The sequence below is a fragment of the Nicotiana tabacum genome, chromosome 5 (genome assembly GCF_000715075.1).
Source record: "Nicotiana tabacum cultivar K326 chromosome 5, ASM71507v2, whole genome shotgun sequence".
NCBI lineage: Eukaryota > Viridiplantae > Streptophyta > Magnoliopsida > Solanales > Solanaceae > Nicotiana > Nicotiana tabacum.
In genome coordinates, this window is record NC_134084.1 from 56369644 (window position 1) to 56396299 (window position 26656).

Here is a 26656-nt window from a genome sequence, read left to right on the forward strand (position 1 = left end):
AAAAATTGATCTCTACACAAAGTAATGCACCACAACCACAATTATCTCACTAAAAGTAAAACCTCAAATAAAGAACTAATTATGAAGTTGATAAGTTTATTTACACTGATGACATCTCAGCGGAAGGAGTAAATAAACAAAAAATAACGCAACTAAAAAGCTTGACAAGTCAGCTCAGGAGTGAAGCAATTGAGACTCCAAAACTCAACAAAATCAACTCTACTAATTTTACAAGAATAATTTCAAAATGAACATAATTTACAGGCTGTTTTGGTTGTCTTTACATATTGGATAACCATGTCCCGCTGCTTCTAATTTGGCTTCTTCGGCAAAGACAACAAAATAAGAGCAAGCTAAAGGGTGGGGAGAAACTGTACACAAGATGCAGAACAAATGGGGGTATCGCATCGCATGATGAAACTCGTTTTTTCTTATATTTAATTCTTCCACTTATTGGAGGACCGTGCATGCCTTTCATGTGATGCTAGACCATGCATGCCTTTCAAGTGCCAACAAGAGAAGAGCAGCGTATTTTATTGCCAAAACATTTCATAAGACGTTTGTATAGTCATGGCTAACTTTTCATTTTATGGACCTTGATCCTGCTTGCCATTTGAATCAGATGTGGTCGAGACTGGAGGTTTTGCTTGACCAGTTTGCATGGGAGGAGCTGTCAGAACATAAGTCAGCCTGGAGGAGGAATTCTCAATTAATCCAGCAACTCCAGCAGCTGCAGATTGGGCGTTTGAAGGGAGGAACAGATCATGTCTCTGATCCTTATAAGCACTCCAAACCTGCAAGTTAAGGATTGTTCGCAAACATGATCAACATATCTTGGTTTCATTAGAAGGTCCAACTTAGAACAAAGTTAACACTTTTTTGAGGTAAGAGTTGGTCCAGACTACAACTCAGTCCCACGGCCCAACAAGGAGAGGGATGATATCTAAGCAATTCTAGACCTGCATTTATTATTTTCATTTAGCATTATTGTCATCTAGAATACGGCAAGAATAAAAGAACAAACAACTAGATGGTCACAAACTAGGTTTTATAGAAAACAACAAAAAAAGAGCATGTGTCTTTGATTGTTTCAAGATCTTAACAACTCAAACTGTAAACTCTTCTTCTTTAGAAAATCCAATTCTAGAAACTGAATTCTCAAGAACAGTTCCCATGATGAAGCAGAAAGTATTCAAATTCTGCCACAACTATTTTGTCAGTTGATTTGAATCTGTAAAACTGTAAACTTATTATTTTGATAAAGAAAAAAACTGTAAACTTATTATGTTCTAACAGACAAGCAAATTCAGTTGGATGTCTAGATGACTTCAGAATTAGTCAGTCCCTGAATAGATTTTCATCAAAGATATAGCAATATTCCAATGTCTCTTATGCCTCCCATTCCCACCCTAGGAACTTTTTCTGATTTAGCATATTATTGTGAAGGCAACCACGGGGGAATCTGCCCCACTCCATACTGGACACGCTGAAATACTTAAAGATTGCAATTGTGATTCAAAGTTTTATTAGGTTTGCCAAGCATGTTATAAACGTTTCTAAATTCATCTTATTCCAACAAGTTAATTTCTGTTCCCTTCCTCGTATTCTAGATAAAGATCTTTCTCAACAAGTCCATAGGAACATCTTAACATCCAGAATTGAAGAATTGATTTCGTACATGGGTGGTTGAAAGCCTCAGAATTTGAAAAAGTTTTGAAACAGTCACAAACTGGACAACACAAGTATACCATTGTTTACGGGTTTGGACTTACATCGGAAGCATTTAGTATCTCACGAACTTTAGTACAATGGGCCCCTTCTGCCGCAAAAGCATGCAAAACCTGGATAAATATGTAACACTAATTAGTAATGGATATCCAGAAATATATAACTGGTGAAAGCATGCAAAGAGTGGGAGAGGGGTTAAACATGTCTCTACTGAGTAACTTAAATTCAATCTCATACATTTTCCTTCGATTCTTTCTTTAGCCATTCCTTTTTCTGAGTTCTATCTTTTTCTATCACTTATTTGTTTCTTCCCCGGTTCATTGCTTCTTGTTAACAGAATACTTTTCACTGAGTAACTTAAGCCTACTCTACAGCGACGAGAAAAGTGAAGGTGGAAGTTAACAAGTTAGAATGGGAAGAGTGTTTTTTCACTTCAGGGACCAAATCTTTTGATGTTTCGGAACTCAGTGACTACTGGTATGAAATCTTGGGAAGGAGGAAAAATCAAATGAACAGAGTTACTTTTGATAGACACAACATCTGGGGTTATGCAAATGTATGGAATCAGCAACAGAAGGACAATGTAACATTTGCAGAAGCTGGAATTATCAACGTCAATCGTATTCATATCGGATATTCCAGAACTTTAAAGGGATGAGAAGATTTGTCTGAGTTGTGGCAATTATAAATCCATGATCATAATCCCTGAGATTAGTGTGAATAATCCACGATCAGGATGGTGCGATTTTGCAGTTTAAGTTAAAAATTATGTTTTGGAGAAGGAGGAGCCGAGGTATGAGCCAAGAAAGCCCAACAGCGAATGGAATTATGCCCAGATAGCACAGGTAGAAGAGTGGCCAAAGGAGGAGAATAAAGTTGTGAAGGATGATTCTTTAGGTCCGAATCAGCTTCGAATCGAAACAACTTCTTTAAGGAGTATGGTGGAACTTCATCGCAGATGTTTGTTGGGTTCTTTTAGATATTATACTCATAAGCCTCCAAGTTACACGGAAATTCAAGAATGGGTCAATAAAAATGGAGGATCCCGGCAGGGGTAAGAGTTAAAGTGGTGAATGATGAATATTTTCTGTTGGAATTTCCTTTGAGATTGGAATCAGAGAGATTCAAAATGGAAAAATGGAAGTTCAACAATATGGAATTCTTCCTGGAATGGTGGTCCCCTGTTTCGATTTGCAGTGGTAAAAATTCCAAGTCTGAGAAAGTGTGTCTCAAATTAATGGGTCTTCTATCTCATTTATGGTCAGAAAACATTTTTAAACTGGTTGGTGATCGTCTTGGAGGGTATAGTTGAAGAGACAAGAGATAGGTGTCATTTGAGATGGGCAAGAATCTGTGTGAGAAACTCCAACGTATCTTTTCCGGAAACTGTGGAGCTAATAGTGGATGATTTGATTTTTAAAGTGCCTCTATGGGTTGAATCGGCCAGTGTTGTCAAAGCGCGCTTAAGCCCTGAAGCGAGGCTCAAAACATGTTGAGCGCTTTGCCTCGCTTTGTGGGCGCTTTAGTATCGCATCAAGGCTCTAAGGCATGCTATTCCTTGCCAATGAGTGTAATCATGAAAAGGCGATATTAAGGGTGTGTTTGGTACGATGGAAAATATGAAAAATGAGTGGTTTTATCACTTATTTTCCCTTGTTTGGTTGGTGAGTGGAAAACTTTTTCCAGAAAATATTTTCTAGTGTTTGGTTAGAGAGTAGAAACTATTTTTTTATGTTACTCTCCTCACCCCCTTTCCCCAAGTCCCGATGTTTCCTTGCTCCCCCCCCCTACCCAACGTTTTCAGGACTATTTTCTTCAACAATTTAATTATTCTTCTAAAAATTCACACAAACCCAAAAGAACTAATGTGATACTTTACTTTTTTACGCAAAACGACATTGAAATTTATGCTCCATAACTATAAAGAAAATACACTTTTTTAGTTGAAAAAGTACTCTTTATAATATGAAAATAAAGTAATTATTTATTGAAATAAAAGAAAATACTTTTTCTACATCATGAAAAGAAAATACTCATTTTGTTGAAATGAAAATAAAAAACTTTTTCTACATTATGACAACAAAATATTGATTTTGTTGAAATGAAAACATGAAAAGAAAGTATTTGTTTGTTGCAATGAAAGAAAATACTTTTTCTACATCACGAAAAGAAAATACTCATTTTGTTGAAATGAAAGAAAATATTTTTTCTATATCATGAAAAGAAAGTATTTTTCTGTTAAATTGAAAAAAATACTTTTTTATATCATGAAAAGAAAATACTCATTTGTTGAAAAAAATCTATCTATAATATGAAAAGAAAGTACTATAAATAATATTTTTATTTAGGTGGGGTAGGGGGCGAGGGTGGGGATGGGGGCGGTTGGGGGGTGGGGTGGGGTGGGGGTGGGTATGGGGAATAGGGTGGAGAAGATTTGAAAAAGAGTTTTGAAAATCCAATTGGAGGAAAATGAGTTCATGAGAAAAATATTTTCCACAACATTTAAGCCAACGAAACATGGGAAAATGGAAAATATTTTCCGGAAAATGTTTTCCTTCGTACCAAACACACCCTAAGCAATTGGATATTTCACTTTATCGTAACTCTTTTCCAATTCTTTTGTCCATATATTTGTTATTCATGCTTATAATTATTAGTCTTGGACTACATATGCATATTTTTACTTTTTCTTCAATTGCGTCTTTTTTCATTAAAGCCCACGCTTTATTTGCGCTTAAAGCCCCAATGGACCTTAGACCTTTTTTGCGTTTTTCGCCCTGACTGCCCAACCTGAGAGCGGACAGCTAATGCGTTCCACTTATTGAACAGGGTTCTATGGTCGGTCCATGACCCCTGGATGCCGAAGGCGTCCTTGGGGTGATCTCGTAGTTCCTACGCCTGGAATCAGCAACATGGGGGGAGCAAAGTGACCGGAAAAATAACTGTGATGATGATCGAAGAAAAAGAAACGGCACACTGTGAACTGCCACAAAATTCGAAGCGATGCATTAATGTGAAAGACTCGGCGCCTTCGAGTTCCGAGAAGAATGAGAAGCAGGGTTTGGATGCATGTGGTACGCGCAATAACCTATAATCTAATTTTGGGGATAAGCACATGTCAATTAAAGAGAAGGGTAAAATGCCTCTTAACATACTAATCTTAATATTTCAGGGAATGACATTGGGCCTATGGTTTTCAAGAACCCAATTCGAAAGGCAGGACCAAAAGGTGATTTTAAAGGAAAGGGCAACACATCAAAGAAGGGACAAAATTTTATTTATAGACCAAGAATGGCTGACCCATGTATTAGCCCAGCAGTCTCATTCCAGCAGAGATCTCAGGGACAATTTTATTTATGGACCAAGAATGGCTGACCCATGTATTAGCCCAGCAGTCTCATTCCAGCAGAGATCTAGAGATCTCTAATTTCTTCGATACACTGAGTCTTGAGATAGAGGCGAAATCACCGCAAGCAAAATCCATGGGGAAAGAGAGACGGAAGAGGACCAACTACAAGATGAAACATGCTACATAGATTGAAGAAGAGAGAGGTCTGGAGAATCTTCAGAATGATGAAGATATTCTTAGTGCAAAGGGGGATGATATGGAGCATCTGCCAAGCAATAATTCTCATAATGAAAGAGCGGAAAACCATTCTATGATGAATTTTGAAGAGCAATTTGATGTTGCCATACCACTTTTAATGCTCCCTTGGTATGAAGGATAGGTGCTGCATATGCAACAAAGATTGAACCAATTGGAAGCTTCGACATAGGTGAAAAGAAATGGCAAAAATTAGCAAACAACTGGGAATAAAATCGGATGAAATTGGGGACAGGCTATTGGAGCTACTGCGGCGTATTGAAAGTTCAAGACCCAAGAAACCTTCTACATCTTCTTCAGTGAGCTCCACCTCACCAAGTGAGAAATGTGAGAGGGAACCGAAGCTACTTGAGTTTGGGATGGGATTCCAAAGAGGTGCACATAATGGGGGCAGAGACAAGGGTAGGAGGGCTTTGATAACTGAACAATGATGAAAATCATATGCCGGGATATGAGGGAAATCAACAAGGCAGATAAAAGAGAAGGTAAAATTGCTTCTACAAAAATAGAATGCATATATTGTGTGTTTAACAGAAACAACAATAAAGGGGATGGATCCAGCTTGCATAAAACAAATTGGAGGGTCTAGGTGGACTGACTGGGTTGAGGTGGAGGCAAAAGGAAATAGTGGGGGAATTATCATTTTTTGGGATAAGAGGAGGTGGAAGTGCTTGGAAAAATTTATGGGGATGCATCATATACTGTTTTATTGGAAGAAGAAAATCTGTGCTGGTCTGAGAGTCACCGCCCTCTCTCACAACCAGTTTCTATTTGAGTTTCCTTCAAGACAAGAAGCGGCGAGAACTCATGCTGGTGAATGGTTTTGGAACGGTCGTCGCCTGTCTCTTGAGTGGTGGTCACCGGTGGCAGGAACTGATTTGGGCTGCCAGAGATCAGAATACAAATGGGTCAAGGCTTTTGGTATTCCCATCCACGCGTGGTCACTTGAAACCTTTAAGACTATTGGTGATCTTTGTGGTGGTTTCGTCGGAATTGATGAAGACACAAAGCATCGCAGTCACTATTCCTGGGCGAGAATTTGTGTTAATACTAGCAGGAACAAATGCCCAGACAAAATTGAGCTTGATATGGAGGATTGGAGGTTTGAGATCTCGATCCTAAAGGAGGTTGCTGCTACCCCTAAGCCAATTCCAATTCGAGCCCAGATACAGGGGAGAAGTGCCGGAGTTGCAAGGGAGAAGAAACAGGGGAAAATCTCGGGGATTGTAGCAGAAGAGAAAGTACCATCGTACCACGTGGGGAGTCTAGGTGGCAGAGGAGAACTTTAATTCAAATTTATCTGGCCGCACTCCAAGTTATTTGGACAATAGGGCAGGAAAAAAATATCTCCTGACCCGGCCCAGTCAAGCAAGCTGCTCAAGAGTTAAAAGTCCATCATTTTTGGGCCCTATAGAAACTCAGTCCTATTATTTTAGAGCCCCAAGTCTGAAGGCCCAAATAAAGGGCAAATCAAAGAAGGCCCATTCTGTATGGAGAGTAAAAGACCCTTGCCCCCAAATTCATATCAACAACTCTCCAAATACCACCGAAGCTCTGCCACCAGAAAACTCACAGAAGACTCACATCCATGGAGCTAGGGCAGAGTCTTCTTCGCATGCAACCATCAACGAAACTGAAGCTGACAACGAAGCTGATGATGAAGCAGAAACTTGGGTAAACAATCTCATGAGTCTTTCAAATCGTCTAAATTGGTCAGATGCTGCCTCTACAGCTCTTGTTTGCTCAGACACTGATTCATGCAGTGAGCCACTCTTCCTACCTTGGCATGACGAAAATCTCATGCAATCACAAGTAATTCATCATCCCAACACAATAGATACTTCTAGATGGGCAAAATTGGTTATGGGTAAAGCATGCAAAGCGGGATCAATACAGTCGGGTTCGAACATGAACTCCTGGATTTAATCTTGAGGATGGATCAGAATCGACAAACTCTAATTCAGAAGAGAGGGTCACCTTCCACAGCAAATAAAAAGGGGAAGAAGAAAGGGGAAATAGAGGTACAAATGTTAATTAGTGGGATTAAATATGATGGGTGCAGTAGTAAAAGGGGCCGGCATTGCAAGATTGTATCAAGATGAAAGTTAAAATCCTAAGTTGGAACATACAGGGTCTCAATAAAAGGAAAAAGAGAAGCACTTTAGCATCACTAGTTCGAAAATGGAGGGCATATTTACTGTATCTACAGGAAACCAAAATGGAAAACATTCCAACTAGTCTCATTCATCATATTTGGGGGAACAGGTGGGCTGAATGGGTAGAGTTAAAAGCTTGTGGTACCAGAGGTGGCATTATCATCCTATGGGATAAACGTTTGTGGAAATGCATCGACTCTCATCAAGGCATCTACACGATCACTTGTATGTTTGAAAGCCTGCAGGAAGATTTTAGGTTGTCTTTCACCGGAGTATATGGCCCACATACCAACCCTAAGAGAGAAGATTTATGGCAGGAATTGGGTGCAATAAGGGGTATCTGGGAGGACAAATGGGTGATTGGAGGGGACTTTAATGTATGTAGATATGAGATTGAAAGACTCAATTGTTCCAGAAGATCCACAGCTATGAGGAACTTCACAGAAACTATTTTGGACCTCCAATTAATTGATCTACCTCTTCATGGGGCACAATACACCTGGTCAAGGGGAGAAGACATTCTACAGGATTTCTTGTTTCTGCAGAGTGGGAAGAGAGCTTCAAAGCAATCAAGCAACTGGCTCTCCCAAGACCAATTTCAGACCATAGACCATTGTTGTTGGAGTGTGGAGAATGGGATTCTACACATTCCTATTTCAAGTTTGAAAACATGTGGTTACAACAAGAAGGGTTCATAGATATGTTGAAAGGTTGGTGGCAGAGTTACATGATAGGGCGTAGTCCGGATTTCATTCTCTCTCAGAAAATGAGGAATCTGAAAAAGGACATCTCCAATTGGAACAAGGAAACCTTTGGCAAGCTGGAAGTCAGGAGAAACAGAGCATTGGAAGAACTAGCTGCATTAGAACACATCACAGAAAATAGAATCACAATACAATCTGAAAAGCAGAAGATCTGGAGTTTAAAAGTGGGAGCTGGAGGAACTAGCCAAAGCTGAAGAAACATCTTGGAGACAAAAATCAAGGTGTCAATGGTTAAAAGAGGGTGACAGGAACACAAAGTACTTCCAATCAATTGCCAACTCTCACAGAAGATTCAACAATATCGACAAGCTCCAGGAGGATGAGGAATTAATAGAAGACAAGGCAAAAATCAAAGAAGAGATTCTGAGCTTCTATCAGAACCTGTACACAGAGAATGAGGGATGGAGACCTACAGCTAATTTTGAAGAAGTTGCTACACTTTCAGGGGAAGACAGGGAGATGCTAGAGAAAGCCTTTGACGAAGAAGAAGTGCATGTTATTCTTTCATGTGCCCCAGATAAAGCTCCAGGTCCAGATGGCTTCACATTGGCTTTTTTCCAAAAATCCTGGGAGTTTATCAAACCAGAGGTCATGGGGGCTCTCAACAATTTCCATCAGCAATGTTACATGGTGAGATCATGCAATGCTTCTTTCATTGCCTTGATCCCTAAAAAGAAAGGGGCAATTGAGCTCAATGACTACAGACCAATAAGCTTTATTGGAAGTGTTTATAAGATTGTGGCCAAGTTGCTAGCAGAAAGGCTGAAGAAGGTTATTGGTAAACTTGTGTCCAGTCACCAGAATGCCTTCATCAAACATAGACAGATCACAGATGCAGCACTTATAGCTAATGAAATTTTAGATTGGAGGATTAAAACTGGGGATCCTGGTATTATGTGCAAGCTGGACCAGTGTGGTAAATAGCGCTCGCCTCAGCGCTAATAGCGTGAGGCGATGCGATGCGAGCCTCCAGCGCTATTTGCCTCTGTTGCATGGCGATTTCAAAAAGGCGAGCGCCTCTGCCTGTGTAGCGAGAGGCGCCTATAGCGTCGCTTTTTGAAAAAAGAAAAGAAAAGAAAAAGGCAGCAGACCGGCGATTAAAAGAAAAAATTCAGGGCTTAGCGATTTCTTCTTCTTTCTCCTTCAAGTCAACCAGTCACATCAGCGATTCTTCTTTCTTCTTCAAGCTTCTTCATCAGGTATGCTTCTCTTTCTTCTCCTTTCTTCTTCTTCGAGTTTCTGCCATTTTTTTTCTTTCTTCTTCTTTCTTCTTTCTTTTTTCTCCTCTCCTTCTTTCTTCCTTTTTCTTCTTCTTCTCTTCTTTTTTGCTTTGTTGTTTTTGATCGAGCAGCAGCAGAGAGTTTTTTCTTTCTTTCTTTCTTTCTTCTTTTCTTTTTCTTCTTCTCTTTTTTTTTGGCTCTGTTTTTCAATTCCTTCACGGGCAGAGGTAGAGAGCTTCTTCAAACCTGAGTTTTTAATTGATATATTTTTGAATTGACATATATATATATATATAATTTAATATTTTTATAATTTAATATTTTATTTTTTTATATAAATTGTCGCTTCACATCAAAAAGGCGAGCGCTTCGCTTCTCGCGTCAACGAAGCAGGCCCTCATTGCTATTTGTCGCCTCACGCTATTCAAAACACTGAGCTCGACATAGAGAAGGCTTTTGACAAACTGAACTGGTCCTATCTAATCTCTATACTAAGGAAGATGGGATTTGGAGACAAATGGATAAGGTGGATCAGATTCAGCATCTCAACAGTGAAGTACTCAGTTTTAGTCAATAGGGAACAAGTGGGCTTCTTCTCCCCTCAAAGAGGGATCAGGCAGGGAGACCCACTCTCTTCTTTCCTGTTCATTCTAGCCATGGAGAGACTAAGCAAGATGCTAGAAAAAGTCAGAGAAATGCAGTGGATTCAGGTATTCAAAGTAGGCTCCAATATTGGGAACTCAGTCACTGTTTCTCACCTGTTATATGCTGATGATACTTTGATCTTCTGTGAGGCAGATAAGTCGCAAGTTATGTACCTGAACCTCACTCTTCTCCTCTTTGAAGCTCTGTCAGGGTTACATGTAAATGTGCTGAAAAGCAAAATTTACCCTATCAATCAGGTGCCTAATGTAGAGGAGCTGGCAGGCATTATGGGTTGCAGCATTGGGACTCTACCTACAACATACCTGGGCCTACCATTGGGTGCTAAGTTCAAAAACTGTGAGGTATGGAATGGGATCATTCAAAAATTTGAGAAGAGACTAACCTCCTGGCAGATTCAATATATATCCATTGGTGGCATATTAACTCTCATCAACAGTGTGCTTGACAGCATACCAACATACTTCATGTCATTGTTTCCCATTCCAAAGAAAGTTCTAAAGCAATTGGATAGAATCAGGAGAAACTTCCTATGGGAGGGAAATAGCAACACCCACAAATTTCATCTGATAAAGTGGGACAAAGTCACTCAGCCGAAATGCAATGGAGGATTGGGAGTTAGAGATCTAGCAGCCCACAATAAATGCCTACTAATGAAGTGGCTTTGGAGATTTGGCACAGGAGAATCAAGCCTATGGAAGGAAGTGATCACTGCCAAGCATGGGAAAAGAGATAACTGGAGCACTAAAAGTTCTAATGCACCTTATGGTGTGGGTCCTTGAAAGTACATCAGTAAATTGGGGAGTGAGTGAATTTTTCCAGTGCATCCACTTCAAACCAGGCAATGGGGCTCACATAATATTCTGGAAAGATAAATGGCTAAACAGCTCTTCACTCATGGATGAGTTTCCTAGCCTATATCAGATTGCTCTACACCAGAATTCCTCTATAGCTCAAAACAGAAATGGTAGCAACTGGGATGTTCACTTTAGAAGAGCAATTGATAGCCTATATGATTTGCTAGCAAAAGTGGAGGGGTACAATATTGATGTGAGCCAACCAGATACCATATGCTGGGGAAGCAAGGGCACCTTCACAATAAAAGAATGCTACAGGCAGACTGATTCCAGAACCAGGTGTTAGATGCATGGCCCTGGAAGTTAATATGGAAGACCAAACTGCCTATCAAAGTCATTTGCCACAACTGGATTGCCCTCAATGAGGCCTGCTTAACTCAAAACAACCTCAACAGAAGAGGTTTCCAGTTGGTCAACAGGTGTTATCTATGTCTGAGAGATGCAGAAACTGTCAACCACCTGTTTTTGCATTGCCCTGTGGCTTTTGACCTTTGTAATATGTTCCTTTGCATTTTTGGCTTGATTTGGGTCATGCCACAGAATATGAAAGAGGCACACTTGAGCTGGAGTTTATGGAGAGTTGACAAGACCATCAAAAAAATCTGGTTGATGATCCCTGGTGCTATTTTTTGGTGTTTATGGAATGAAGGGAATAGAAGTTGTTTTGATGGAATCTCAACTCCAATTCAAACTCTCAAAGCTAATTGCCTACTCAATCTTTTTTGTTGGACTAAATTAGCTTCTGTAATTAGCACTGACCAATTTTTGGACTTTGTTAGCTCCCTGGTCTTAGATTAACACTGTAAAGTGAGCTATATTTCTTATATTTTTCTTTTTTCTGCATTTCATTACTTTTGTAACTTGCATCTCCTTGATGCCTTTTGCTAATGAAACACCTTATTTCATCAAAAAAAAGAAAACTCAGAAATTCAATATGCATTAACTGGGGTATATGGCCCTTGTGATAGGAAAGCTAGGAGAGGCTTGTGGAAACAACTTGCAGCAATCAGTGGTCTGTTTCAACAATGGACAGTGGGAGGAGACTTCAATATAATCAGGCTTGAAGAGGAGAAGAGAGGAAGAGCTAGAAACACAAGGGCAATGAGAGAGTTCTATAAGTTAATAAATGAACTCTCTTTAATTGACCTGCCACTTCATGGAGTTCTTTTACATGGTTCAGAGGCAAAAACAGTCAGAGTGCATCCAGGATAGACAAATTTTTAATATGAAGGTAGGGATGAACATTTAAAAAATATGAAGCAGGGAGTCCTTCCACGAACTACTTCATATCACTGTTCAATTCTCTTAGAATGTGGAGATTGGAGAAAAGGAAAAGACTACTTCAAGTTTGAAAATATATGAAGGCTTTACAGATCTTGTTGATAAATGGTGGAAATCTTATGACATACAGGGTGAACCAGATATTATTCTTGCAAAGAAGACTATGTTTTTGAACAGTGACCTAGAAAAATGGAACAGGGAGGTGTTTGGGCAGTTGGAGGTGTTAGATAGTTATGTGTAAATAGTCATAATCCCATATGTAGTAGGAGTAGAATACGTCCTAGTCCCATATGTAGCAGGAGTAAAATATGTACATAGGGCTCAGTATATCATTGTTAATAATTAGATTTTTCTCCCGTGCATTCTCACATGGTATCAGAGTTTCAGTGAGAAAGTTATCATTGTGCGTCACTCCAGCGACATCCGGGAAGAAAAATCTCATCGTCGTGCAATTTTCCGGCAACTTCGTCTTGTTCCCGGGGTTCATCACTCCTACAGTGGTACTGTGCATATATCAGTACCACCATCGGATCCGAAACCCTTGTGCGACCAAACCCCAGAAACTCCAATCCCATCGGAACAGAAAAATCAGTCAACGTCTTTCCGGTTGACGACTCAAGATTGATTTGCTTTATCTCCTCATCGGTAAGTGTTGTGTGAAAACCAACTCTACCATATTGTTCGGAAACAGTCAAATTGCTCCGGCAGAAAGTCCCTCACGCGCCTCCACGCGCCGTCAGAACTAGGGTTACGACGAGCTACAATAACTTTTTCGGCGCGTGTGAGCTATTCCAGCCACTTTTTGACAAAACTTGTTCGGGATAACTTACTCGTCCAGTGATTCCGAGCCTACTCGTATAAATTAAATCAAATTCTGACAACTTTTTTTCCCGGCGTGAACAGTGGCCTTTTTCCGGCATGAACGATGATTTCCGGCATGAATAGTAATTTCCAGAAAGTTTCCGTGTTTCCAGTGGTGTTTTAGAACTTATTTTATAGTATGAAATTCGGCTTAATCTCACTATTTTCAAATTTTTCCAGCGACCTTTCAACCAACTTTATTTATCAGCAACCACCTGGTTTTGTTGCTCGGGAAGTTTATGTTCTTCTATGTCGAATGATCAGCTTGCAGATATTTTTACCAAACCCCTCACTGGTCCTCGTATTAGTTACATATATAACAAGCTCGGTACATATGATTTGTATGCACCGATTTGAGGAGGAGTGTTAGATAGTTATGTGTAGAATATGTCCTAGTCCCATATGTAATAGGAGTAGAATATGTCCTAGTTCCCGTGCATTCTTACATGAGGATAATAAAAACAAGACTTTGGCTAGATTGGAAGAATTAGACCATCGAATGGTGGTGGCTTAGGAAGAACAGAGAGAAGCAGAAAGAAATTTAATTCAAAGGGAGTTAGAGGAAGTGTTAAAAGCTGAGGAGACTTCGTGGAGGTAAAAGTACGGATGCTTATGGTTAGAGCAAGGAAATAGAAATACTAAGTTTTTCAATAAGAGATTTAATTGTATTACCAAATTAGAAATGGATGGAGAACTGGTAGAAGATGAGAAATTGATAAAGGAACACATACAAGTGTATTATGAAAAAAAATTCAGAGAGACCGGAGAATGGAGACCAAGATGGGAGGAGGAGAATCTCAGAAAGCTCTCTCATGATGATAAAGAATGCCTGCAGAGATCATTTTCTTTGGAAGAAGTGGAAGCTGTGATTAAATCATTTAGAGGTGATAAAGCTCCAGGCTCTGATGGTTCCAACCTTCACTTTTTCCCGAAATGTTGGAGTACAGTTAAGGATGGCATGTGGAAAACAGTTGAAATTTTTCATCAAAAAGGAATCTTTGTCAATAGTTTAAATTCTAATTTTATAGCATTGATACCTAAGAAAGGGAGCAGTGGAGGTGAAAGATTTTAGGCCCATCAGTTTGTTGGGGTGTGTCTACAAGATTATTGCAAAATTACTGGCTGAAAGACTTAAATAGGTTATTGACAAATTAGTTTCATAGAGCTAGAATACGTTCATTAAAGGCAGACAAATAATAGATGATATGGTGGCTAATGAAAGTGCTGAGTATCTGATGAAGATGAAGAAAAGGGGTATTGCTTGTAAACTGGATCTTGAAAAGGCATATGACCATGTTAGTTGGCCTTGTCTGCTAAACATTTTTATAAAGATGAATTTTGGAGACAAATGGATTGAATGGATCAACTTTTGTATCTCCACTGTCAGGTTTTCTATATTAATAAATGGAAGCCCCCAAGGTTATTTTAGATCTCAAAGGGGATTGAGGCAAGGGGATCCATTATCCCCCTATTTGTTTACTCTGGTAATGGAAGTTCTTAGTAATGAAGGCGGAAAATTTGGGGTGGATTAAAGGCATGAGCTTTGGAAGAACTGTTGAAAATAAGGTTACAATTTTTCACCTTTTATATGCTGATGACACTCTACTTTTTTGTGAGGCAGAGAAAGAACATATGTTGTAGCTCAAAGGTGTTCTTTTGATCTTTGAAGCAGTTACAAGATTAAGAATAATTTGGCTAAAAGCAGTTTCAGCATAAATGCTGATGATAATATTGATGAGATGGCTGAAATTCTGGGTTGTAGGGTGGAAAAGTTTCCAACAGTTTACTTAGGGCTCCCTTTGCGGGCAAAGAAAATGATAAAAACATTTGGCAGGGGGTCCTGGATAGGTGTGCTAGTAAGCTAATCCCTTGGAAGAAATAGTACCTTTCTTTAGGGGGTAGGCTCAAACTAATTAATAGTATGTTAGATGGTATGCCAACATATTTGATGTCTCTATTTTCAGTGCCTGCAGCAGTAGGAAAAAAGCTGAATTCCATGAGGAGTCAGTTCTTTTGGGATGGAAATGCTCCAAAAAGGAAAATGCATTTGGTCAAATGGCAGGTGGTGCTGAATGATAAAAAAAGGAGGTTTCAGTATAAGGAATTTGAAAATGCATAATAAAAGCCTACTCTTCAAGTGGCTATGGAGATACATGCTGGAAGATAATGAAGTTTGGAAGAGCTTGATCCATGTTATATATGGTAAAAAGGAAGGGTAGAGACCTCCCTCTTTACACTAAAATGTAAGAGGGGGTATTTGGAAATACATAAGTAGACTATGGGGAGAGTTTTTAGAATATACAAAGTTGGAAGTTGGGAATGGTCAGAAAATTAAATTCTGGACAGATCTATGGACAGGGCATGAAAGCCTGAAATGAAGTCCCTAATTTGTTCAACTATTCTGTCAATAAGGCTGGATCCATTGCTGATTTCTACTCAGATACAGGTTGGCAAATAGTTTTTAGAAGAAATTTGGATGACTGGGAAGTTGAGGGTTTCTGTCACCTGCTCCAACAAATTGAATCTATTTCAATTGATCAGAGCAAGGTGGATACACTATCGTGGATTGTCAGCAAGGATAAAAAAATTCAGCGAAAAGTTGTTACAGCATGAGGTAGAGAAGACAAATCACAGAGATGCTAATTGGCCTTGGAAGATGATTTGGAAAACCAAAGCTCCAGTTAAGGTAGCATGCTTTGGATGGATACCTATTTGGGAGGCCTGTTTGACTCAAGATAACTTGCAGAAAAGAGGTTTCAGGTTGTGCAATAGATGTTACTTCTGTAAAGAAGAATAGGAATCAGTAAATACCTTCTCCTCCATTGCAGAGTATCTAGGCAATGCTGGGATCTATTTTTCAGCATTTGTGGCATTTCTCGGGTGATGCCTCAAACAGTAAGGGGTCTTATAGAAGCTTGGCAATCTCAAAGAGTATCTAGAAGGCTGAAACAGATATGGAGAACCATTCCATTGTGCATTATGTGGACCTTATGGTTGGAAAGGAACAAGGCTTGCTTTGAAGGGAACAGGAATCGCATTATTAGAATTAAGAAAACATGTCTTCATGATCTGTAACTTTGGTGTAATTGTAGTAGTTTAGTAAATCAGAATCAGTGTATTGACTTTCTGAAGATGTTATCTGGGCTGTCTGTTGTACTATTTTGTACCATCTTGGTACTTATTACTTTTAACCAAAAAAAAAAATGTCTCTACAGCAATAAGATTCTTCAGAGAATCAACATTAAAATTGCTTGTACACAATCCACACAGAATAAAGCTCTCCATCAAGCAGTCAACAAGTCAGCGAAAGATCAAAATCCTAAGGCAGGCTTTCAGAAAGGGCATATTTTTTCGATTAAAAATTTAATTGTGTACAAAACTGCTCTAACTGGGCTCTGACGGTTCAAGCTTGGCTCAAGACTCGTTTAATGAACAAGCTCGGGTTGAAGCTCCACCCAATTATGTTTCTATGAGGTCAAGCTTGAGCTCATTGTGAATTTAACTTATACGAGCTAGGCTTGATTTGGCTCGTATCTAGATGAGTCAATATTTTCTTAATTTTTATGAATACAAACAACACTCACATTACAAGCCAAATATCGAAAATGCATACCAAGTAAAAGTGATGCATAAAAACTAAATCAAAAAACTTCTTTCTCAAGTAATTAGCCAAATTTTGACGTACTATAAACGAGTTATGCCAAGTTTTCTGCAGCTAAGCTCGTTATGGATAATCGATCTTGAAAGTTGGATCGAGCGCAGTGCTCATTAAACAAATAAGCCGCACATGAGCTTTAAACAAACAGAGTAATTAAAAGCGAAAAGAACTGCTGAAGTCTATTGGAGCTTTAAGTGCAAAGCGAATTCAAATGGGGACTTTACCGAAGAAAAGTGCCAATGAAGAAAATAGAAAATAGAAAAATACAATGTAACAAAATGCTATCATAAACACAAACAATAACTCACGTGGGGTCTTTACTGAAGAAAAGCACCAATGAAGAGAATATACGAAACAGAAATGCAATGTAAGAAAATGTTATTATAAACACAAACAATAATTATTTGGATAAAAGAATGGAATTAAGTTCAGAGTTCATCTTAAATATTTTATTTAGTTGAAAAAATGTAGTTTTAGGTTTTTAGTGATTAGTTTCTCATACTAAATTTCTAATTTCTTAGTCTTAATCACTAAAAGTAGCCAGGTGTTGTCTTAAAAACTAATACATCACTTTGTCAAATATATTCATTGGACAGTGGTGTGCTCTTAAAGACAGAGCCCACTGACGAAGATATGCACGCCTTAGCACCTTGACGCCTGCACTAAAGCGTCAAATAAGCGAGGCGAAGCACACAACCTAGGCTTCTGAGCTTCAGGGCTTAAAAGCACTTTAAATAAGCCTTTAACACTGCACACAAATCAAATCACACTTTATTTGTGAACAGTCAGTTCATTTAGAGCTCCAAATCCATATAAAGTCAGTTCATTTAGAGCTCCAAATCCATAAAAATTTGCCAACATTTGCACATCATTCTCATAAGAACAAACCAAATGAGGTTGTATTGGATTCCACAATGATCATATCTCCAATTAAGTTTTACAGGTTTACAAATCCTAACCGGAAGGGTAACAATGTTCAAAAATTGGGAATTGTCTGTTATAATGAGATGACTCAGGAAGTATTTCCAAATACTTAAAAACGAAAAAGTAGACTACAAAATCATGCAAATACAGTAAGAATATCAAGACATACTGACCTCAACTGCAAGCACCCTGCCAATGGATGCTTCAGACTCATTCCACTTCATCTGAGAGCGAAGTCCATTTCTTCCTCCAGCTCTCCAATCAAGAAGGCCTAGGAGTACTTCAACAAGACCAACCCTATATTATAGAAAGCTCTTCGAGTGTAAGTAAAGAGAAGGGGGGGGGGGGGGGGACTAAGAATATCCTTCTCAGACTCAATAAAATCGTTAATTTTGTTGGACATCACAAACAAAAGACAAAACATAAAACCCAAAAATTTGTCGCAGAAAACTGAATACTTTCTAAGTGCCAAGCAAACCATGAAAGTACCGAGGGCAGTTCACATTCATCATAGTATTAATGACCCATATTGAAGAGGTCAACGTTCAAGCAGTCTTAAGCAAAATCAGTAATCTAGATTCCTTGGGAGTATCTTTATCCCATTCTCATGTCCAATTTTACCTCAATCTATAGAAGGTGGGAAAAGAATTCTGATTTCCAATAATCATGTTTTAGGACAAGGTAAAATCACTTGAAGCGTTATGTTATGATTTGCACCATATTCCCTTTAAGCGGCTGGCTTTGATGGGTACGAGGAGAGGTAAAAGGCGGCCTAAGAAGTATTGGGGAGAGGTAATCAGGCAGGACATGACGTGGCTTCAGATTACCGAGGACATGGCCCTAGATAGGAAGTTGTGGAGGTCGAGAATTAAGGTTATAAGTTAGGAGGTAGTTATGCTTTTTTCTACGGCGCACGAGAGTGAGAGTGAGGCTAGTCTGTTAGGATTTTGTCTTAGACTGCTAGTGGTTAATGTTGAGTTCACACTACTATTTCGTTCCTCTTAGTGTCGGGCTTTATCTAGTGGTTATTGTTTTGCTTTTCATCTATTTTCTGGTTCTTGTGATGCTGTTATTTTTTTCTATGATTTTTATTGATGGTACTGATATATTGTCTCTTTTCGTCTTCTTGAGCCGAGGGTCTATCAGAAATAGTCTCTCTACCCTTTCAGGATAGAGGTAAGGTCTGCGTACACATTACCCTCCCCAAACCCCACTAGTAGAATTTCACAAGGTCGTTGTTGTTGTTGTTGTTCCTTTAAGCAAATCAGGTTCCGTCGTTGGTTTAGCTCCCATTTTTTTTTGGCAAACAAGTAGTAAACCACATAATACAAACCGTGATCACTCTAGATTAGAATGATTGATCCATGATTAAGGAATCAGATTAAGGGCTTTAGAACTAGATCCTACTACTATTTTATAATGATGGTGTTCAGGGCAGCTTGTGCACACTTCGCCTATTCCGCCTGGCGCCTGCTACCCTCCACCAATGCAGGTAACACCGTATAGGATAACTCTGCATTGGCTTAGGGAGAAGCGAAGAAATCACCGAATGTAATTGGTCTGTGCGGGAATAGCCACCTGGTACATCCAAATATCTCTAAATTACAAAAGATGGTCCCAAGTCTCTCGAGTTTGACTTCAAGTTAATACTACCTTAGGAAACACACTTCTACCTCTTTCCCTAAATGAGTCCACCACAGAATCACATCTATGTTTGAAATAGTCCAATCAGATATAAGGGGTCCAATATTTAAGGCTTTCACAATTTAGTTAACTTTGTTGATGACTATTCTTGCTATATTTGGCTTCTTCTTATGGAAAATAGAACCGACTAATTTCCTACCTTTAAAGCCTTTTATGTTAAAAGATGTAAATAGTTCAGTATTTCTATTAAAAAATCAATCAGTAATAGTGCACAAGAATATTTCTCTATACTCATCTCTTCCTTTATGTCTTCCAAAGGCACTTTGCATGTGCATATACTCCTCTAAAAATAGAGTTCCTCTAGGCAAAACTAGATATTTAACTGAAGCTACCCGTACATTACTGAGTCTTGCTCATGGTTTTATTCACCTTTAGGGAGATGATATTTTGACTGCCTGTTACTTGATCAATCACAAGCCTTCTTTTGTTTTGTAGCAGAAGAGTCCTTATTTCATTCTTTATCCCAGTGAACCTTCATTTCTACTCTCGCCACGGGTGTTTGGCCCAACTAGATTACTCTCGGGCATGACAAACTTCAACCAAGATCCTTAAAATACATTTATAGAGTATTCCCATCTCCAGAAATGTTACTAATGATAAGATCATACAATATAAGTAATTTGTCTACGCAAGATGTAATCTACTTGGAGACATCCCCGAACTTCTCACCAAATTCACTAAATTACAGCCATATCCACCATTCTTCTCATGATAAAAGTCCCACAAACTACGCCTAATGACTCATTGCCTATCATGTAAGGCAATATTACTACTGCTCTTCGAAAAGTTACTTGGGCCACTTGCAGTGTATGTCATTTGTAATTTCTTAAGTTATCAGCGTTTGTCACCTACATCTCATACCTTTATTACTATCTTTCCCTGTCCAAATACTGAAGATTGTGAAAGACGCGGGCTCATCCAGGTTAAGCTATGCTTAAGGAAATAATTGTGTTTTATGATAGGGGTACTTGGGAAATAGTACTTTTACCATAAGAAAAAACAAAATTGGTGTTTACTCTCTATGCAACAGCTGACAGATAGGTTGGTTGTCTGAACGCTAGATTAGTGCCCAAGGAATATCCTCAAAAAAAGGTCTTGATTATGGTAGCTTTTGGCTGATAGACATGATCTTATATGTCTATCTCCTCCTTTCTATGGCAACCACGTTTTATTGGACTTTCAACCAGTTGGCTATCAAAAATGTTATCTTTCATAGTGATCTTGCTTAAGAGGTCAAAATGGAGTAACCACTATGATTTGTTGCTCTGGGGAGTCTGGGTTATATATATATATTGCATCGGTCTCTTATGGTCTCAAGTAAAAACCAAGAGCATGGTTTGTGCATTGTAGCATTGTAGTCCAACAGTTTTGCAGCTCTGAAGCACAGCTAGTTGTTCTAAGTATATCAAAGGTTCACCAAGACAAGGTCTATCGTATAAGGGAACATGCAAGTATCATGGGATATTCTAAGCAAGTATTATGGAATATTCTTATGCAGGCTGGGTTACATCTCTTTTAGACAGATAGTCCACTTCAAGGCACTATGCTCTAATCAGAGGGAATTATATCTTGCAGAAGCAAAAAGCAATATGTAATAGCTAACTCAAGCACAAAAGCAGAACACCCAGCAATGGCTTTTGCAGTTTGCTACATATGAGCTTATCTGTAATGAAACTTCTTTGAAAATTGAGTTGTGGAGGGGTAAACCAGTGAAATTGCATCGTGACAATCATGTTGCAAGACTCATTGTCTCAAATCTGGCATTTCACGAAAGAATGAAGCATAGAGAAGTACACAAATTGATTTGGGGTGCAGTGGTGACACGTTTTGTCAGCTCGAATAATCAGCTAGTAGATGTTCTTGTAGAATCACCTGCCGGATCACTTCGTGGCTCCAGAATTCAGTATGCTCGCAAAAATTAGGAGCATACAACTGTAGAGCTCCAACTTGAGGGGAAATGTTAAAATGTTAGGAATTTGCATATATGGCAAGAATTCATGCCTTGTTATGAATAGACATATTTTCCTTTTTAAATTACCTGTAAATATTATATATATATCCCTACATGTTTGAGAGAATAATCAAGAAATTCTATTCCCAAAACTTCTCTTTTCTTCTTTCTTCACAGTTAAAAGATACATATGAACACTTTAATCCAGCTTATCCTCTTTCTTCCCCCTCCCCTTTCAACATGTGTGGATGAGTGCAGATCTAAAGTCTTTGACTGAACCTAATTATAGCATTGGTTCAAAACTGCACCTAGTGGACTATGCAGCACCTGCTCCTTTGGGGATCATTGTAACAGAATTGAAAAAATGAGGACAATGTAGCATAAAAGACACTATCACATATAATCCTACTTGATCAAGTCTCGGTCATTTCCAACACATAGCCTAAAGCTTTCTAAGAGAAGCAAGTCCCCAACTTTCAGAATGAAACATAAAATCTGTAAACTAATTATTATTTTATTTTTTGATAGGTGAAATCTGTGATAAGAAATTACCACAAGTATAGTCGGAGAAATAATTTGCGCAACTCCCAAATATAGAAAACTAAGTATTAATCTTTACAAGTCTAGAACACAAAAATCTAACTTTTCACAGAATTAAATTATGTACTCACTTAAGTCCCTGAGCAACCAACGCATCCCTAGCTCGGTTTCCAGCGACGACTACACGTTTTAATGTTTCAAGAGCGAGAATACTTCCACCTTGCCATCCGATAGCTTTCATCAAAAGGGGAACAACCTGAGTGAGCCACCAAAGGCACAGATGATAGTTAAAGTATGATTTTGCAGCAAAGATTTTTATTTTAAACAGCAGAAAATCCCTGGAAACAAAAATCAGCCTACTTATTCTAAGTTATGTATTAATAAAATACCTGGGGTGTCCCAACACTAGTAGCTGCCATAGCTTCGGCGCACGTCGTACTTGCTGCAAGTTGATGCAGAACACGCAAACAACTAAGACGCACACGCTCTTGTAGTGTTGGTGAAGGGGGCTGCATTGAGCTATCATCAGCCTCATAGGCTTCCTTGGAGTGGTCAAAATTTTTCACTTCCCCAATGGCCATTGTTTCTCTTCTCCCTTCATATGCCACTGCAGACACAAGTTTTGGCACATATCCTAAAAATCCAACATGATCTGCAAGAGCAGGGTGCACCCTTAATAAGGACACCAGAGCAGCAGATAGAAGCAGAGGAAGTTCGGGGTCAACAGATTGGACATCATAATGTGTCACAGCAATTGATGAAAGATATTGATCCAGTAGTCCTTCCAAAAATCGCTTCGGATTTCTAAGAGGAAATTTTGGATCTTTTAAAAAAAGTCTAACATAGATTCCTCCAACCTACATCACAATAGCAATTCTCCATCAAAAAAGAAAAAAGTAGAGTTATAAAAAATGGTTCTGCACCTTGCATTTATCAATAAGTACCTGCGGCTCATCCCTCATTTCCTGTTGGCCAGTTGCCTGCTCAGGTACATCCCAATCGACAACACTGCCTTTCATCTGTTCTCGATATAGTTCTGATGCCATGGTTGCAATTTGAGCAGACAAAGAAGCAGCCATTGCTGGAGTCCACACGAGTTCTGGAGTCTCTGTCGTTTGTTCAACAATGCTCACAACAGCTTCACCAGGACCATCCCTGATGACCGATACCAAGCCATCAGGAAGAAACCTAGCCAGAGTTATAGCAACTCTAGGTCCATGCATCGGCTGTCCAACAAGCTTTCCCAACAACGAGGCAGCTGCTGCTCTTTGCTGCAGAGGGACTTCTGCACAGCATCATTCAATATTTTTAAACTACTGTCTAGGATGTTGATCTAGAAGAGAATGCCAGGAAAACAAATTACCTTGCAAAGGCAGGAGAAGTTCAAGAATGTAAACTACTCCACCATGCTTCGCAGCTGCCCATGCAAGCTCTGGTGTGCTAGCTAAAGCATATAGAACATGAAGAGCTCCTTCACGACAGCTAGGAGAGGAGTGAAGCATTTGCAATAGAAGTAGCAGACTGGATCCATCAGAAACAATTGCCTCCAAGCACGGAGCATATGTTGTCAAGCGTGACAGGACACTCAGACACAGTTGGGGAACAATGGTTGTTGAAGCAACAGGAACAGAGAAGCATTCAAAAATTGGTAATAATTTTTCTTTTGCAGAAAAAACTGATGCCAAATCTGGGGTGCTCGTCAGGAGGTTCTGAAGAAAGACTACCAGATGTCAAACATCAAATCAATACATATTCAAGAGGACAAATGATTTCTATATGTACCTGGAGCGCAATTAGAGCAAACTGGAGTTTCTTAACCAATTCATTTTCCTCTTTCTTCATCTGTTTCACATCTGAAGGAGTTGAAGGATCATTAAACAGCTGCTCTTCATTATATGGTCCATTAGTCGTATCATTTTGGAAATCTGATGTCCCGGTGGTTGACGGAATATCTGATCCCGCTGCAACATCACTCCGTACTAGACATGATATAAAATCAACAAGGGAAACACAGAAAACCTCGGGTTCACTAGTTTCATAGTCCGGCTGGTCATTGTATACTCTCAAATATACATTTCCAACAAAAAGTTCCTTAGATAATGCTTCATATGCGAAGGAATGAGAATCGTTCAGGTCATATGAACCATTGGGATCCTGGCTAGCACGCTGTTCGTCAACAAACTTTAAGAGTTCTGCTCGGGTTGACGTATTCCAAATTATCTGTATTCAGAAGCAATAGTAAATTGAGAGGGACAAAAGAACTCAGAATAGGCATTGAGTTTTAAAAAGGATAAATAAAAAGGAAAAAGGAGGAAAATAAACAATAAGTTTTATGAATGCAATATGGAGAAGAACATTTTAGCTCTATCTAAAGGATGATTGCCCAATTTTTCACATGCACAGAGATTGTGTCTCAAAGAAAGTCTTTTCTGGGGAAAAAAAACTCTCAAGAGCTCCAAAGGGGGTGCAGAATACTTTTGTACAAGTTAGGACCAACTCCCACGAGTTCCCTATCAGCATAGATTAGCGGGTGCATTTTGTGGAGGACTATGTTGTTGTAGGTTGTCCGCTTTCCATGTACCACTTGTATACTGGGGCTTTCTCCCATATTAACAAATAAGCTTTTACATTACAAGAAAAAAGAAAAGAAGAGTAAAGTACAACAAAACAACACCCGGTAAAATCCCACAAGTGAGGTTTGGGGAGGATAGAGTGTACGCAGACCTTACCCCTACCCCCGAGGAGTAGAGAGACTGTTTCCGAAAGACCCTCAGCTCAAGAAGATGAAAATAAATAATATACCAGTGACAACAACATAAGTCAAAAAAATAATATCAGCATCGTAAGAGACAGAAAATAGATGGAAAAGTAATAACAATATCAGTAATAATGCCACAGTACAATGAAAAAACAGAAAAATAGTGCGGACACTACACAAACCACTAGTAGTCCAAGGCAAAATACTATTAAACTAGCCCTGTCCTCGGTATAAAGTAGAAAAACGCTCGACTCCCTCCTAACCTTCAACCCTAATGCTCGACCTCCACACCTTCCTATCAAGAGCTATGTCCTCTAAAATCTAAAGTCGCGTCATGTCCTGCTTGATCACCTCACCCCAATACTTCTTAGGCGACCCTCTACCTCTTCTCATACCTGCCAATGGCAACTGCTCACACCTTCTAATCAGGGCATCTAGACTTCTCCTCTGCACGTGCCCGAACCATCTAAGTCTCACTTCCCGCATCTTGTCGTCCATGGGAGCCATACCCACCTTCTCCCGAATATCTTCATTCCTAATTTTATCCAACCTAGTTTGTCTGCACATCCATTTCAACATCCTCATCCTCATCCTCATCCTCATCTCTGCTACTTTCATCATCTGGATATGAGAATTCTTGACTAGCAAATACTTAGTCTCATACAACATTCGTAAATAGTGTTTAAGAAAAAAGGAAAGAAGAGTAAATAGTGTTTAAGTATTATTCTTTCACGAAACATACTGAAGCTGAGTTAATATCAGAATAGTCAACTTTTTGGGCCTTCTTTTTGTTACTCCCTACAGGAGAAATTGAATCCCCCGGAGCTTTAGACAACTGAGAAATAACAACAAAACAGAGGCATCCCAAACCATTTAAAAGTATTACCCTTTATCATACTGACAAAGCTGTTAAGGAAAAAACTCAGTTTTGCATATGCAACAGAATTATCCACCAAGTGAACTTAAAAGATCTGCAGCAATCACCTCTGGGGTCTCCAAGTTCGAATTTAGTTTGAACAATAGATCTTTCGGAGATTGATCTTTCAGCATACTGGCAAGCTTTGGTGTCAGCAAAGCTCTAAGCGCATCAGCAGCAACCATATTATATGGTGTCTGATTCTCATCAGCACCCAACCCACTAAGTCTTGCCAAAGCCAGCGCTGTCCGTACAGCATGCATATTCTTTGCAACTTGAACACTAACACCAACACCATGAGCTTCTGACTTATCCGTCTCTTCTGCAGTAGAATCATACTGAAACAACAGTGGAAACAGGTACCTAAAGAAGATGACCATAAGAAAATGAATACCATATGTTCCTGAAACCATGACTTAAAAAAGAAAAGTATAAAGAATTCAATATCAATGGACCATCCACACTTTATGTGACAAGTTGGATCAATTTCATGGTTTATTTTAAGGGTGGAAAGGGCCCTTGAACAGTGGGACAGGAAGATTGAACAAAGGAGGCTTTTGATTGATTAGAATCCTTGCACCTTTTGGAGGGTGAAGTCGCAATCTCTGTTGCAACTCCGATCCCCACTTCGTGGTTTTTGCTATGAACTTTTATTTTTGTTTTGATTTTATTATTATAAATATGATTTACTAGGTAAGTATTTAAAATAAATCCAAACATAGCGATAGATAGACTTTTAAATATAGTTTTTAAATTTGTCATGTTTGATATTTTCCACACAATTAATCCAATTAAAATTTAGAAAAGTGGCAAGACGTCACCAGTCAACCTATGCTACATTAAAAGGGATCAAAGGAGTAATCTATTTTAGGTTATAAGAAACTCTTTGGGTATAAAATAGTTGCTAATTTTCTGATACTTGAATGATCCTAAGGCACAAAATTAGCTACGTAAGGTATTAGCAACTTAGCATTAGGTAGCACATAAATAAAGAAAAGTGCTATTTCAGAAACTGGACACATACTACATGAAACAGACAGGACATGAGAATGCATGATTGATAACCTAAGT

General features: G+C 39.0%; 1 protein-coding gene across 4 annotated transcripts in view; it reads right to left on the bottom strand.

Annotated features, from left to right (window-relative positions):
- Nucleotides 1-41: 41 nt before the first annotated feature.
- LOC107782199 (dnaJ homolog subfamily C GRV2-like) overlaps nucleotides 42-26656 on the bottom strand; it is a 66670-nt gene continuing 40055 nt past the window's right edge. For 2 of the 4 annotated variants that reach the window (XM_075253598.1, XM_075253597.1), the window contains exons 15-23: nucleotides 25654-25948; nucleotides 23694-24131; nucleotides 23275-23620; nucleotides 22856-23193; nucleotides 22301-22768; nucleotides 22043-22167; nucleotides 17890-18013; nucleotides 1773-1841; nucleotides 42-794 (exon numbers count right to left, since the gene is read on the bottom strand). In XM_075253598.1, coding sequence (XP_075109699.1) covers nucleotides 588-794; nucleotides 1773-1841; nucleotides 17890-18013; nucleotides 22043-22167; nucleotides 22301-22768; nucleotides 22856-23193; nucleotides 23275-23620; nucleotides 23694-24131; nucleotides 25654-25948 — 2410 coding nt within the window. In that variant the 3' untranslated portion in view covers nucleotides 42-587. Of the gene's footprint in view, nucleotides 795-1772; nucleotides 1842-17889; nucleotides 18014-22042; nucleotides 22168-22300; nucleotides 22769-22855; nucleotides 23197-23274; nucleotides 23621-23693; nucleotides 24132-25653; nucleotides 25949-26656 lie in introns of all 4 variants that reach the window. The other 2 variants (XM_075253596.1, XM_075253595.1) reach the window with 1 other exon arrangement.